The 17225-nt window shown below is 44.6% G+C and overlaps 1 protein-coding gene across 1 annotated transcript in view; it reads left to right on the top strand.

Moving 5' to 3' along the window:
* The window catches only part of ACKR3 (atypical chemokine receptor 3), a 39853-nt gene extending 36743 nt beyond the window's left edge, over positions 1 to 3110 (top strand). The window contains exon 2 of the mRNA XM_078681370.1: positions 1140 to 3110. Within this exon, the coding sequence (XP_078537496.1) occupies positions 1167 to 2267 (1101 nt within the window). The 5' untranslated portion in view covers positions 1140 to 1166 and the 3' untranslated portion in view covers positions 2268 to 3110. The remainder of the gene's footprint in view (positions 1 to 1139) is intronic.
* The last annotated feature ends 14115 nt before the right edge of the window (positions 3111 to 17225 follow it).

Here is a 17225-nt window from a genome sequence, read left to right as displayed (position 1 = left end):
GGCGATAATGGGCTGGATAATAAGCCCTTGTGAATTCTCATAGAAGCCCAAGTTCTGGTGTGAACATGGGCGTCTATGGGAATTCTTCAGGGCATATTATCAAGCCCATTATCACTGCTTTAGCGGCAGTTTCCTGACGCTAAAGTGGCGATAATTTTAACGCCGTTTCTTGATAATATGCCCCAAGATTCCCCTGAGAAGTCAGCGTATCAACCCGAGGCATGAGCGGCAGCAGCTGTGTTGTGCCTCACGGTACAAATCTCGCTGACAGCCGGCTGCTGACGGGGTGTCCCCGTGCTCCGCTCCTCCCGCGCTCCTGGGCGTGCAGCCCGCCCCCCAGCCTCAAACAGCCGCTGTTCTTCCTGGACACGCATCGAGTGGCGGCCATGCTGCCGCCTCGTGCCAGAAAGGAGCGGCCGGCTTCTGCAGAAACCGCTCTGAGGAGAATTCATTCACTCGCTTCCGGCCTCTCTTACTCGGACTCTTGGGGCTTTCTGAGGCTTGGAGACACGACTGTCATTAAGTATCAATGCGAAGGGAATTAACGTATGTTAATTCAAAGCACAGTAACCATTTTTAAGCCAAGTTTTTTTAAACTATTGGTAGATTGACCTCAAGTTCGATCTCGAAACGTCACGGGATGAATTAAATCAACAAAGAGTCCTGAAATGTAACATGATTAATGACTATAGATTCTGTATTTTTATTCCCCCCAGTTGTCAGTCTAATGCAGATGGAACCGCAAATAGTCTAACTAGTATTTTCACATTAGCAGAAAAATGAGTCTCTTGGAAAGTGACAACCTAGTGAGTGCCCTCCGTGAAACCGCACTGAATACCGCTGCCCAAGCTTTACATGCTGACACTGAAACTGTATTGAACTTAAATGATGCTGATCACAGCAAAAGGTATTATTTAAAAAAAATAGATATGTGACTCAGGAGCCATAGGGATGTATAGATTGCAGTTTTTAAGATCAAGGGAGCTGCCGACTGCATAAGCCTACGGTATCAATTCGAATTTTAGTTTGCATTTGAATCTATTATACTTATGTGTTGCGCAGTTCTCAACTTTCTTCGTTGCGCGAGGTGATGCCCAGACTATCTATCTAATTGTGATTCTTATCTTCCATTCTTCTAGGTTTGTGCGAGCACGAGGTGACCAACCATGAGTGCCATTGATTTTGCGTCCATCCTCGATTACCTGGAAAGTGCAAACCTGACTGAGATCAACTTAACATGCTCCAATGGAGAGTGTGTCACCTTGGAGTCTGTCTCATGCCCCAGCACGCTGAACAAAAGTGCCTTGCTGTATGCACTCGCCATTGTTTACATCTTCATTTTTGTCATTGGACTTGTGGCCAACTCAGTAGTGGTTTGGCTGAACATCCAAGCCAAGCACACTGGGTATGAAACCCACCTGTATGTGTTCAACCTAGCCATCGCTGACTTATTTGTGGTGCTTACCATCCCTGTCTGGGTGGTGTCGCTGGTCCAGCACAACCAGTGGCCTATGGGCGAGCTTACCTGCAAGATCGCCCACCTTCTCTTCTCTATTAACCTGTTTGGCAGCATCTTCTTCCTCACTTGCATGAGCATGGACCGCTATTTCTCCATCATCTTCTTCAGTGCCTCCAGCAACCGCAAGAGGAAGATTGTGCGCCGGCTCGTCTGCATCTTTGTCTGGCTTCTTGCCTTCACTGTGTCTCTCCCAGACACCTACTTTTTAAAAACGGTGACTTCAACTTTGAGCAATGAAACCTACTGCCGCCCTTTGTACCCGGAAGAAAACTTCAAGGAGTGGCTGGTTGGCATGGAACTTACCTCTGTCGCATTGGGGTTCATCATTCCGTTCCCCGTCATAGCGGTCTTCTACTGTCTTCTAGCCAAAAGAATCTCTGCCTCCAGTGATCAGGAAAGCAGCAGCAGTGGGAAGATTATCATCTCCTACGTCATTGTCTTCCTGGTCTGTTGGCTGCCCTACCATGTGGTGGTCCTACTTGATGTTTTCTCAGTTCTCATGTACATTCCATTCAGCTGCCAGATGGAGAACTTCCTCTACGCTGCCCTCCACATCACCCAGTGCTTCTCCCTTCTTCATTGCTGCCTGAACCCCATCCTCTACAGTTTCATCAACAGGAACTACAGGTACGAGCTCATGAAAGCCTTCATCTTTAAGTACTCGGCCAAAACTGGCCTCACAAAACTCATTGACGCGTCCAGAGTCTCAGAGACAGAGTACATTGCGGTGGATCAAAACGCCAAATGATGCCCCATTCCAGCTTGGGCAGGACTTCTCTCTGGAGCCTTCCGAGGACCCCAGCAGCAGGACAGGAAGCGGACTCAGACTTTCAGGGACTTTCTGTTTTTTTCTTTTCAGAAGATAACCAGAAACCCTTCATCGATGGGCTTCTCGGTGCTATCAACATAGTCTTGCTGCCAGCAGTACAAAAACCAATGGAGCCACCATGAGGAAAGCTATGTTGACATTCTAGGAGGCGTTGGCACACAGTGGGCAATAACTGCCCAATGGAGCCAACCTGTCCTTCTCATAAAATACAACTAGTTCAGAGCACTTTTTGTTTGTGTTATTAAGACCACCAGTTGCATCTTCCTGCTGGCTTTGATGTCAGCCATTCTAAATGGTCACTTAAGCTGCAAAGCAAAAACAATGATCAAATCAAAGCAAGTTACAAGGAGGGAATGAGTTCCCTGTTTTTGTTGTGTCGTCAGAGCAGGTTTGAGGGTTACTTTTATAAACGTCCCCTTCCTTCAGACCTCTCCTTCACACAAAGCTATGAACTGACTCAACCAGGCGTTGAGTTGCAGGAGGAAGGTACCCTCAAAGGTTTTGTAAATTAGAATATATTTTTGATTCCACTGTCTATTTTATATACCAAAATGTATTTAAAACCAATACTTTATTTACTTTAGCTGTACATTTTTGAATATTTTGTGGTTGAAGGATCACTTGTCATCCAAAGGGCTGGAGCCAAACCTTGCAAATTGACTGGCATTTCATATTTGTGAATTGCCGGGATAACCTCATTGACCATTAAAATTGTTCGTAAATATCTATATCTATATAAATACATATGTATATATTTCAAAACAGAGTTACTGTGTGATTATTTGTTGATGCTGTTTATATATGTTTTGTAATCCTGAAGCTTAGGTGTGCGCTTCTGTAATGATTCTCTGTTCACAGGAGCGATGATTCTGAGACAGACTTAGTAGTGCAAATGCAAATGTAAACTTATTGATGTAGCATATAACACTAGCATTTTATTTGAGCCAATTTCAGCTGATATGGGAATTGATGCTTGAAGAGAAAAGGCGACAGTCCCAAGATCACACACTGTAGTTAGTTAAGCGAGAAAACAGAGTAGACTATTGGTCTCTTAAAAACCAGGTTAGCAACATAGGCACAAACAAGTCCACATCCCCACAGGAGTGCAGCATTGTCACTTACCAGTGGCCTGGGAACAGTGCTGATATTTCCCAACTCTCAGTTACCGATCCTAGGTGTATTGGGAAGTCTGGTGTCAGGGAAAATCCACCCAATTATGAGTTGGGTTCGGAGGATCTACAAAAAAAACAACAACCCACCTGGAAAATAGGTAATTCCAGATCTGATTCCCCTGGTAATTCTTCATTTTGCCCTGAACGTTTATCCAAAAATGTCAGTTTCTGAAAGCAGCTGAAATCTCTGGGTGAAAATAAACAAATCCACAGTGTTTCTGAGCTTCACACGCTTTCTGGTGGGGCCAGTAATCTCTGCTACCGTTCCTAGTGGATATGTGGTAATTTATAATGAGGACCTTACGGCCTCATTTAGAGTAGACTGGTATTTGGTGTGCGGATACCGCACTCCCACACCATAAAAGCCCACTGCATGATATTGACTCTGGAATGGGGAATAACATGCAAACCCAAGAATAACCTTTTCCACATGCCATTCCCCATCCTAAGCAAATAGTAGGCCCCTTTGACACTTCCACTTACCACCTGCTTTTAGCCGGTTCTATATGGCAGCAGGAAGAGCACAGCGGGGCACGGCAGTGCCAGGGGAACATTATCTGCTCCAACTGTGCCGCAGAAGGGAACTGACTGGCCTGCTCATGTGCCCCTGTGCCTGAAGCCCCTGCGTGGAGTCATCCAAATTTTTACCAGGTGCAGATTTGCACCTGGCAAAACGGAGTCTGTTTCCTGGAAAATTACCCCCTGGACTGCCCTCTCCTACCCCCACCCCCACAAAACATCTTCCCCCTCCCACTCCCTGCCCCCTCCCCCTGGAATACTAGCCTGAGCCAGATGTTGTAAGGCATGGACTAGGTGGGCAATCGCCCAGGCCTCCTATCTTTCATAGGGCAACCCTGGCAAAGTGGGTGGGACAGTCAAAATTCCTGCCATAATAACATTGCTCATAAAAAACAGCTTATTTTTCTACTTTCACAGCCAAGCATGTTCAACAGATACGTAAGTCCTGCCCTGGCGCAAAGTCAAGCAAAGCAACTGAAACTGCAGCTGAAACTGCATGGGTATTTACATTCCAGTGCAAATGGTAATTTGTTCTGAAAACGCACCCTTTTCTCAGCACAAATAGTGCTTTGCTGTGCTTTGTACCACTTGATCTAAGGTAGCATTACTTGGGTTGGGCAGGTCAGAGCGAGAACTCCTAGATTTTAATGCAAAGCCCTATCTACTGGGCTTTCCGAAATCAAAGACTGCCTTCTTTAACGTGAAGAATTGTCTTCATTTCTTCAAACACCCATTGCACAGGTACTACACTGCATCACATACAATGTGTGGAATGTTTAAGATTGTGTCTAGGCATAGGATGTTTTACTCGAAGAGTATGCTTTAAGTACAAATCCTCGACAGCACAAACATATCTCTGCACTTTGGGGCCACGGTTGTGTGTGGACCAAGGCAGTTTATTTGTGAATGTAGTGAGTAACAGCAGGGCCTTTTTAAAAAACATAAATATGGCTTTACACAACTTGGTGCTGCAACTTTGGTTGCTCTGCAGCGTTGCACTAAAAAATACTAGATCTGCCCCTTAGTGTGGGTGCCTGGCTTGCCCAAGCTTAACCCTGCACTCTCACGCAGTTGGTGGCAAATAAGTGGAAAAATAATCTTTATGTGCATTTCCCTCTCCTTTCTTCATCTGATCTTTTCTATCTTAACCCTCTCTCTTAACCTCGTTCTTTACCTCTAGTCACCTTTTCTGCCCCTTATATACCAAATAACCTCACTCAAGTACACCTCCCTCTCTGATGACCCCCCTCTCTCTGTCACTCTCTGTGACTGCATTAATATCTATCACTCTCAATCCGTCACTCTACCTCAGCAATCTTTGTACCTCCTCTCTCTCTCTGTACCTCACTGCACACTTTCCATCTGGCCTCACTGGATCCCTCTCCCATCTACTTACCTTATCACGCCACCGTATCTCTAACTCACCTCTTTCTCTCTCTCTCTCTCTCTCTCTCTCTCTCTCTCTCTCTCTCAAGTCTTTCTCTACCTCACTGCTACCCCATCTCTCTAATTCATTTCTCTCTCTCACTGACTCACCTCTCTTTACCCAGCCACTCTCTCTCATTACCTCACCTCTCAATTTACTTAACCATTTGTTCTTTACCTCACTTCTCCAGCTTCTCTTTTTAGGTCTCGCCTATGCAGTGCGCATGCCTTGCATAGGAGACCTTTACCCGTCGTGCAGCTCTTTTTACAAAGCACATACTCGTGCTTGTGGCGGCATACGCCTTGCGGGAGTGCGCAGTGGCGCGCCACAAGCACGAGTATGTGCTTTGAAAAGGAGTAGACTCCCACGTCCCACGTCCCAGCGCACGCATACACGCACTCACTTATCATCATTAGTGAATGCGCTTCTCAATGTCCTTTAACTTCGCGTCTTAAAGGGCTGCCAAACACTTTGACAGTAGCTCCATGTGATCATGCTTCTTCCGCCACTAAGGACCGATCATGGTTGTCCTTTATAAGAAGCCACACCAAACTCATGCAGCACCAATTAAACACATTCATAAATAACATGGCCGACAGTTGCCCTGCTTTTGGATTATCCTGATTGTAGCTCAAATGCGTCTTCAGTGCACTAAACAGTACCTGCATGGTTCCAAGGGAAACTGTGAATTCAGACTAAGGGATCCATTGGTCGTCACTCAGTGAAGAGTGCGCTCCGGGTCAGCTGGCACAGTGGGTGCGGTGAATGCTACAGATTTCTGTGGGTTTTGTTTTCAGATTCCACTCAGCACTTCATGCACACTAAAAGAAATAACTGGATGCCGCTGAGCTGGGCAGTAGATCGTGATATTGAGCACTGAGACAATTGATTTTGATGTGTATGCTGCATACATTTTGTTTTTGTACTTTTGTGCTCACTCTAAATTACAGACGGTGCTGCTGCCGTCCCAGAGGTCTTATGTTGAAAGCCAGGAGTATTTGTTTAGAAAATGATGCTTCTCACAAAGTACACTCCTGCTGAGATTGAATTGCCCATTGTTCTGTACCGTCAGTGGCACTGGCACCAAACAAATACCACCTCCATATATTAGCTCGCAGGTTTGGCATGGTCAGCTCTGTTCCGTTTGGCACTCGTAATAGCATCCATCCCTATTGGGTCCTTGTTTTCCCGTTCTCTCTCCGCGTTAGGAGGCTGTTGGCACAAAGATAAGGTTTGTCTGCTGAAATAGGGTTTCAGCTGAAATCTGTGTGACAGGTAGGTTATTACTGCATAGGTTGCCATGTGACGGTACGAATTTTTGGCAAATAAAAGGGGATTCTATTCTGGTTATGAAGCTCCATAAATGTTTAAAATGCAACTGCAAGAGAGAAACATCTGAAAAACTGAACACAAATGTTTCTGAGAAACTGCAATCCATTGTGAGCATAACCAAAAAGAAACGCTGCTCATTATTTTGGCTTGCTCTTGTTATCAGCTGTGCTGAGTGGCACTACATCTTTTATTGATGCTTTCCATACATTTACTATGCGCACCAAACGTCCAATGAAAGCATACGAACTGGAATGAACAGAGGAGAGTTTTAGTGGCTTTTGAGAATAGTCTGTTTATTAGGCAGTGTCGGCTAGATACAAAAAAATACATTTTCTGATCCCAGAAGCCAGGACACACCTATTGCATACTAAAGACTACAAATCCATTTTTAAAAATGCTCTGGTGAGTGAGAGTACACAAGAGATGACAGCACGTACATAAATATACAACTCCTCTAATGCTGCAGGTCTGTTTGCAGAAGAATTTGCTGGTGCTTTAACCGTAGACTTGTGGCTTAAGATGCAAAAAACACTCCAGTATCATTCACGCCAGCTCTGCAGGCTGCCTATCAATTCTCTTATGCACATCACCGGTGTAAGTGCATCACCCAAACAAGTGGACACACTGAAAATCAACATAGTTATTGTTGCTATCCTTCTAAATCCATATAACTGACTAAACTACTCACCACTCAAATTACTTCCATATTTCACTAAACTAATTCAACACTAATCCCTTATGGCAGTTGTTCCCAAACTTTTTTGACCTGTGGCTCCCTTGACCTAACTGGCAGTTGGCTGTGGCTCCCCACCATTTTCTTACCGGTGGGCGGGTGGGAGGGGATGTAAGCCCGACCTCGGTAGTTATTCCTGTTGTCTTCCGTAAATTAATTGGGATGCAACGAAGAATGATGGTATTATAATCATATTTGTAACAAAACAGAGCATCTGATTTTATTGATAGCTCCCCTCCTCCTTCAATCAATATATATCTCAATTGACTTGAAGGTTACAGACAGCCAGAGGAGCTAATGTTTTAGTTACATATGGCAATCCTCTTTATGCCACATCATTGGCAGCTTTGTCATATTCATTATTTCTTTAGACCTTCTGACTCTACCCAGACCATTTCGACGTCAACAGCTTCTTTACAGAAGTCTTTTATTTCGTCTGGTTTCGGCTTTGAGTTCTCCGCTTTTCTCTCTCGCAACAGAGCCAGAGCCTCAACCACTTCCTTGGTGTTCAAGAATCCATGGCTCAACTACCCGCTTATGCATGAATGTGGAAAGGATGATAGAGTATGAGGTAATGAGGATTGTCACATGTAATCAAAACATTGCAATCTTGTCCTCCCTTCCTTGTCCCAGTCATCACACTTGGCTGATGTATCCAATATGTCTCATCGGTTGAGGATTAAAACCACTCACCACTTATTGATGCTTAACACACAAACAAAATAATGTACTAAAAAAGTACAAAAGTACATATGGAAGAAACACTAAATTTGTCAGTGGCTAGCAGTAGGAAGAACTGTAGGCCCCACACTTGCTACTGTCTCCTCAGACAGTTTTAGATGTTAATGAGTAATAACGGTGGATGGGACTCCCACATGGCCGCTTTACCTATCTCTAAAAAAAGTAATATTTAAGGCTGAAACCCAGGAAGCAGCAACCCTCCTAGTAGAGCAGCCTTGAATTACCGCAGGAAGTCCAACACCTTGTTAAGCATCTGCTTTTGCAATGAGACATTAAATCTATCAACCGAGTGTGGATACTGCCTACTTCAATACCCACTTTGAATACCCACAATTAACAAACAAAAGCTAAAATTCTCTGAAGTCTACATTGCGAACCAGATAACATATATCTGTTCTCTGACATCCTAAGTTTTTATTGACGAAAGAGAAATGTCTAGCCCAAAATCACAAAGCACTATTTCTCTATCCAAATTAAATTCCGGAATAAATGTTGGCAAAAAGGCCATGCCGATCTTCTGGCCAACCCCCGCTTTACACCCGATATCACCTGCATTAGTTTTAGTGTAAAAAAGTAGGTGCCACGAAGCTCGTTAAACAAATCCGACAAAAGAAGCCAATTAGCCAAGGCCTTCTCGCTGGCAGCACTAACGAGCTCCGTGGCGCCTGCTTTTTTACACTAAAAATAATGCAGGTGATAACGGGTGTAAAACGGAGGTTGGGCAGAAGATTGGCATGGCCTTTGATTAATAATTAATGATAATCAAATGCCATGCCGATCTTCTGCCCAACCTCCGTTTTACACCCGCTATCTCCCGCATTCGTTTTAGTGTAAAAAAGCAGGCACCACGGAGCTCATTAAACAAATCAGCTGCAATAAACTTGATTTTCCTAACGTGAATGCGGTGCCCCTGGCTACTCATGACGGCGCACCGGGGTGCCGCGTGCATAGTTTGGGAACCACTGCTTTATGGTTTCCGTAGTAGCGTCCTACTAGCAGAAAAAGCGCTTTGACGCCTTGTCAGGGATAGTAAGCGCTATATAAATGCAGTTACAATACAATACAATATTTAACCAAAAGACCAGCTCAATTCAAGGAAAAACAAGCATTGGCATAGCCAATAGGTCTCGCCTTTGGGACCTTATAAGTGTTCAGTCATGCTACAGTTGATGTTGTTGCACCAAGGATATTGTGCTGCATAACTAAATACGTATAAGGACTAAAAGCAAGACCTATTGGCTATGCCAATGCTAGTTTTCGTTTACCTCTGTTCCCTTTCCTTCACCTCTAAATCTGTTACTCCTTTGTGGTTACCTCTTTTTCTGTATCTCTACCTCCTTTCCACTGTCATCAAATCCTGTGCCTCTCTTTCTCGCTCTGGACCTAATTTTCCATTTCAAACGACCCCCTCCACTTCAAGTATCTCTCTCAACCTCTTTCTTATTATACCTCTCTACCTCACTCTCTTCCTATTTCAAAAATGTCTATCTATGTATAAACCTCACCTCTCATTCTCTATACCACATTCTTGTTACTAACCTTCACTCCTTTCTTCACCTTTCTCTCTTCTCCACTACCTCTTTACCTGGCCCGTTTTCTATACTGCTTCTTATTTTGCTATAACTCTACTTTGCATTTCTTTGTTTTTCTTCAACTCTCTTTGTCTACAGTAACCTCTCTCTAATTCACCACATTTTCGATATAGCCTCTTTCTCTCTACCGCACTCCTTGGAATACTGTACATTTCTCCCCATCTACATTTCCTTCTCCTTTTCTCTGTCTCTCTCTGCCACATTCTAAAACCGTACTAGTCTCTCTCTTTCTCTACCTGCGTCTTCCTCTTGTTACCTCTCCTTATCTTTCCGTCTGGCTATCTCAACTTTCTCTATTTACTTTGCTTCCCTCCCTACCTCACTCATCTTTCTACATCATCTATATCTCTACCGACTTTTCCTGCTACTTCACAATCTTGGTACACTGATCACTTCTCTGTCAATCACTTGTATTCTGCCCATCTCATTTCTCTTACTCACCAGGTTTATAGGTAACTGTCTAGACAGAAAAGTGCACACATATAAAGAAGAAAAGGGGGGACAAGACATGGGAAGAAAAATTAGGAGAAGGTAATAGGATTTTAGTCAATGGAATAGTGAAAATCCTTAGAGCAGAGCTATGATTCTCTCCGGTGCAGCAATAACACAAGTAGTGTAGGGTGATATATTTATAATTCCAAATATTGGGCAACTACGGCTACAATTCGAAGCTCTATGCTCACGTATTACTTTAGTGGTCTAGTGCATAATAGTAAACCTCTAATAAATCGCCCATAGCACGTTTTAACTACAATGGGAGTAACAAGCTTCTTTGACACTGAATTCCACATAAAATGTTGTTACAAGTAAAATAAATCTAGAGTCAAACTCAAAAAGAAATGGCTTTGTCAAACCTTGTTGAAACTTTCTTTTGGTACGGTTGGACTGACATACGCACCGCAGCTGGAGCTTTTGACTGATTTGCGTACTCCTGTTTCTGAAAATTTACATATAATTAAAAATTGTTAGACATCATGAGGGTTTGAATGAGCTGAAAAGGGATAATAAATTCAATGTTGCTCCAAACATGGGGCCCCAAAATATATCATGCCCATGGCCAGTGGCGTAACGAACCATGAGAGGGCCCCCCTGCAGGGTACGTGACGGGACCCCCTTTCGGACTCAATCTAGAGCTCCCCAGCAGAAGTGCGGTGCTGTCGGGGCCCCCTGGAGGGTGAGGGCCCCCCCGCACCGCGAGGGCTGCAGAGGCCTGTGTTACGCTCCATCCCATGGCCCGACATCTACGGGCAACTTGTAATGAGTCTGTCAAGTGATCAGTTAGGGCATTCCATCTACAGGTGAACCTGGAAGTGATCATACACTCAGGTGCAGCAGGGACATCTACTGGCCAGTCATAGTATGGCACTGGCTTTGCGCTTATGCATAGTGGAATCACAACATGCAGACTAGAATGCTAGAGCTAAATCAATATGGTCAAGATTGCAATGCAAGTGGGGGGACAAAGAGAAGTGCTGCAGCGTCATCTGCTCTCCAATCAAAACACAACCAGTGCTTAATTTGTAAAAGAATAAGGGCCAGGGCCCTCATCAGGAGGCCACTGGAGCTTGTACCACCCATTGCCCCTGCCAGTGCTACCAGTCACGGCACCAACACAACTACCAACAATCACATTCCACTCTTACAAGTGTGACAATTCAGACTATTCCATGCCCCTGAAGCTATAAGAATGGCTTGGGTTGCAGGTATTAGTCTTTTTTAATTTATATTGAATTAATAAACAACTGTTGTTGTGCTCATCTCTAAATTATACCAAGTGTGCCATCATGTGGCAGTCTATCAGAAGTGCCGGTACTGACAATTAAGTGGCGGTGGTGAGCACTAGAAATCACCTGCTCAAATTAAGCAGTAAGCATGACATTGGCTAATGTCCACAGAACAGTGAAAAAAACCTATTGTAGCAGTGACAACTTGTGGCCCTTTAGCACATGGTACAGGCTACATTTTTAAAGGAAGCCAGTTAACAGCCAGCAGCGCTATTACAAAGGAGAATTGGAATGAAATAAAATCTTATTCTAATTAAATTGCAATGCTGGGTCCCTTTCTGAGTGAAGAATATGAAATGTCAACTGGACGTGTAGAGTGCACAAATTTAGCAAAGAAAAGAGGGAGGTGTATTAAGATATTGCACTCTTACATACCCCGACCCATTTGGACTGTAACTATTTCATGTGGATTCTTTTAAAGCTAACATCTTAGCTGAGCAATCCCCAATATCCAGTGTGACTGTGAGATTAATGAAAAGGTCTCCCTGGGTGGGATACCGCTCTGTTCAATTTTAAGCTGCCTGAGGTTACCGTAAAAGGTTTGCCTGGACGAGGGAACACTGCACCCAATTTTTTTCCAGATGGAAAATCCATCTAGTAAAACTGCCTTGGGAATGGGCTGCAGTGCAGCCGGCCCCCTGACCAACCCAATTTTAAGGCATGAAGCAGCCCTCCTAAGCCAAATTCTCCACTTCCCCTAGCCACACACCTGGCCCACCTTCTGCCATCTTGCACCGTCCTCCCTGAACACATTTTACACCTGCTCGGAGCCAGGGCCGGCTCTAGGGTGGTGCGATCTGTGCCACTGCACCGGGTGCTGACTTGGGGTGGGGTTGTCACGTTTGCAAGTATATGATCATTTTAGGAGCTATTGTTGCCACATTCCTGGCCTCCACCAATTTTCAGGCATCAATTAATATGTCAAGATAACTATGGGGATTAATCATCTTCGTGGAAAGAGACCGGAGGTTTGTCTATTGGAAGTTTTGACTCATCCTAAGGTAGCACAGAGGGTTAAAATGCCTGCTGCTAAGAACGTGTACAAACTGCATATAATGTAAGTAGGTTAGTGGGTTACTGCTTCTGTAAGAGAGCCCCTTTTGTTACTTGTAGTTTATATAAGTCAAAATCCTAATATATAGAGCATTGAGCTATTAACTGTCAGGAAAGAGCTGCATGCTAACTACAAGGTATATGTTAGAGCTATATGTTTTTTTGCCCAGTCTTTCATTATCCTAATCTTTCTAAAAGGGTTCATTAGGGTAGAACACAATTCTTATTATTAAAGAGAACGCCAGACAATGGTGTTACGTTTTACATTCTGAATGTGTGCTTTAAAGAATAAGGACTCTTAAACTATATTGCCCACCAGTATCGATGACATGTCACTCCTACTTTACACCTTGTAGTCCTGTCTGATGTACCATTGTCTCTGTGCAATGTGTGTGTGATGTAAAGTGCTCTGACACCTTACATTGGCATGATGCTATAAAACTAAATGAATCTGAGAGACAATGGTTATAGAGACTTGAGGGGCACTGTTAAAGGGTGCTCTTGTGGGAATCCGTGGCAGAGGTGGTCATTGGGGGAGCACCAACAAACATTGTCACACAGGGCGCCACCAGTGTAAATACTGCCTGTAAATGTGGGTCTATGCAGCTCTTCCCCCCTCTCCCTGGGGTTTAAGTTGTAAAAGGCAGATATATGAGCAGGGTATTGTCCAGAAATGGAATCCCCGCAACCATTGCCTCTGCACATATATGCCCCTGGCACATAAGCCGGCCCTGAGCGGGAATCATTTGACTGCCTGATGCTGATGCCTGGTTTGCTGATGGCCGCTTCTGCCGAGCAAGACACGTCTGCCATCACACCTCGGCCTCGACGGGTTTCTGGGGTAATGGTAATCCACCTTTCTTCCATCCTACGAGGCCACCTCAGGAATGACCTGCGAGGCCACGTGCTCATGGCACCACATCTGGAAAGCGTCGAACCATGAAGGGCTCCGCAAACGCTGGCACCGCACCTGTCATTAGATCTCCATGGGACACCATCTGCACTTTACCCGTTTCAGAGAGCACTTCCCGCAGAACGCACACTGCTCTATTCACTCAGCTGTTAGTGATAAAACCCTGGGATGTATTCAGAAACTAGGTGAAGGAAGAAAAAGACCACAACCATACGTGTGTGAACCAGGGCCCGGTAAAAATGAATTGCAGTCACGAAAAAAAAAACACTTTTTAGAATTTCAAGTAATTTATTTTCTTGCGTGAGACTGACTCGATGGAAAATGTCTCGCCCAAAAAATTGCCTGGTAAAACCTTTTGATTTTGCTTCCTGTTAGTATGAAGTACTAGCTCTAGTAACATCAGGGTTTGTTTTCAGACTCATGATGACACTGATGTTATGTGACAGGTTTTTTAATCTGCTTCTGGTGACCTCCATTCAATGATCAGTATTGTTTTTTTCCCTACCAGGACTTGAAAGCTGTGCCAGACTACTTCAGTTTTAGCCAACTGAGAGGTACCTCATTGAGCACCTATACCACCAGATCCTAGTGTGTATTGTGCCCTGCGAGGTTTACCAACTGATGGGAAGAGATGGGACCCCCTGGGACTGACTTTTAGCCAGCACAAAGAGAGATGCTAGTTTACTTCAGTTCCAGTGCCTGGCTGTCACATATGCATGGCTGCTGGAATGATTGTGCAGGAGAGGGCCACATTATGTGGCAGAGTTGACAAAATTATGTTGTGTGAAAATGCAAAATATGCGGCATAATGCAGCATGTTTTGTGCCAGTTCATTATTTTGTAATTTTCAGCCATGATTACGCTGTTTTAGCAAAGATCTCCCCTCATTAGTACCACTTTAACACTCAAATACTGTAATAAGCTACTAAAAGGTGACCCGTCAACCTTTGGGAAGTGCCCTCCATTGAGCGGCAACTCACGTCGCTGGATTTGTAATAACTTTGGGGCATATTACCAACAAGTAGCGATATTTATCGCTAAATAGGCTTAGCGACGATTTTTTTTATAGCTGCCTATCGCTGGATATGTTAGCGGAAAAAACATGCTATTAGCAACGTTTTTCTCCATTGTGCTAAAATATCCAGCGATAGCGGTGAAATGTGTGAATATCGCTGAGAATACAGCGATATTCACGCATTAGTGACAAAATGCTCTTAGCCATGTTATCCACCTCCCATTGGATAACATGGTTAAGAACTGGTCTGGGCAGGTGTTAGTATTTGGAGATATTCGCGCTTAGCGTGAATATTTCCAACGCTACGCCTGCCTTGCTAATAGGCGATAGCGACTGCTTTCAGTCGCTAACTGGTTGGGTACGCCGACTTTGCATTTCATTAGCGATAAACATCGCTGACATGCAAAGTGGGCCCCAAACCGCTCGCTATCGCCTAAAAGCTGTCGCTAGCTTGCTAATAGGGCGATAGAATTATCGCCGCTTAGCGGCCGAAAACGGCCGCTAAATCGGCGATAATTGCCTATCACCCCCCATGGTAATATGCCCCTTTGTGAGCTGCTGAGCTAGGAACAATTTTGTTGTGAAAATCTGCAAATTGTGTAGCTGATGATGGATTATGTGGAAAATGAGGCAAATTCATAATGCGAAAATCTGCAAATTGTGTAGCCGATGATGGATTATGTGGAAAATGAGGCAAATTCATAATTATGCGAAAAACGCCGCAGCTGTAGAACCACACACTTGCAATCGTCCTGTATACATGGCAGCACTAGATTATCACAAATGTCAACCACCACTTTGGGGCTAGCCCTTTTACTACAGGCTGGAATGTCTCAGTCTATATTACCAGGAAATGCTGTTGGCCAGCTTTGAGATACATTAACAGATCTATGTATAGACCTCCGACCTGGAATAGCAGAGCAGAGACGTGTTAAGATTTCATTACGGCAATAAAAGGCCTCATGGGTCAGGACTGAAGTGACCCGGCAGAGCTATGTATAGGACCTAATAATGTAAAGGCAGCAGAGCATTCAGGGACTGGTTAAGATGAGCTTGTGAAACTACAGTCAAGAGCCCGTCAGCACACCCACACCCACTCACAGACTTAAGACGTCCCAATGGTCTTTCCTAAGTCAAATCCACTTTATTTGCAAACTATCTAATTCTAAAATAAACATTGAACTTTACTGCCCACAAAGAACCAAACACTAACACAGAACCGAACTATGATGCTTCCGGTTCCGTATAAAAGGGAATCAAGCGTCTCAGTGCCATGTTAAAGGGATATACAAATGCCCATCACTTACATACATGTCTGATTATTAAACTGCATGGGACTGCTTCATACTTACGGGCGCATGTACTGTAGAACTGTGCATGTGCTGCACAATTGGCTAATGTGAAGCTGGTAGGAATAAGTAAAGATATCAAGAACTGGAGAGTTAATGAATCTCAGCCCTCTCCGGATGGTTTAATCCTCACTTAAAAGCATCTGGACACAGATGAAGAAGAGGCGCCTGTGACTTCAATACATGACCAGTCACCAAACCAGATGAACAAAACATGGCCGGCCAGACCAGCAAGGAGTCTAGACTTGAATTTACATTTTTGGCAGACCTCGAAGAAGATCTTTCTTTTTTCTTTTTTTTCTGTTTTTTTGAAAAATCGCCATAGGGCTGGAAGGCACGGTTTGGGTGGACTTTAACAGAAGCTGCCTTTTTTTCTCAGGGGCTGGGAGGGTTTGCATGGCCAGTGACGAGCAGGCGTAACAAATCTGGGTCTCATCAATAAACATGACTAGGAACAAAAAACAAATCCCACAACAAAAGGAGACAGTGAGGAGCTGAAGGCTGGCGCCCATCCAGCCGCCTGTGCTGTCTATCATCAGGCCCACCATAGGAGCAGGACTCAGAGCTGTGCAGTCTCTGAAGACAACATTTGTACAACACCCTCTCTGCAGGCATCTCTAGACCAGGAGAAGAGGCTATGACAGGCGGTCCCAAAACTCCTCTGCGCAGGCATCTCTAGACAAGGAGAAGAGGCTATGACAGGGGGCCCCCAAAACCCCTCTGTACAGGCATGTCTAGACCAGAAGAGGCTACGACAGGCTGTCTCAAAAACCCACTGTGCAGGCATCTCTAGACCAGGAGAAGAGGCTATGACAGGGGGTCCCAAAACCCCTCTGTACAGGCATGTCTAGACCAGAAGAGGCTACGACAGGCTGTCTCAAAAACCCACTGTGCAGGCATCTCTAGACCAGGAGAAGAGGCTATGACAGGGGGTCCCAAAACCCCTCTGTACAGGCATGTCTAGACCAGAAGAGGCTACGACAGGCTGTCTCAAAAACCCACTGTGCAGGCATCTCTAGACCAGGAGAAGAGGCTATGACAGGCGGTCCCAAAAACCCACTGTGCAGGCATCTCTAGACTAGGAGAAGAGGCTATGACAGGCGGTCTCAAAAACCCACTGTGCAGGCATCTCTAGACCAGGAGAAGAGGCTATGACAGGCGGTCTCAAAAACCCTCTGTGCAGGCATCTCTAGACCAGGAGAAGAGGCTATGACAGGCGGTCTCAAAAACCCTCTGTGCAGGCATCTC

Source organism: Lissotriton helveticus, chromosome 3_1, assembly GCF_964261635.1.
Source record: "Lissotriton helveticus chromosome 3_1, aLisHel1.1, whole genome shotgun sequence".
NCBI lineage: Eukaryota > Metazoa > Chordata > Amphibia > Caudata > Salamandridae > Lissotriton > Lissotriton helveticus.
This window is presented reverse-complemented; position numbering and strand designations above follow the sequence as displayed.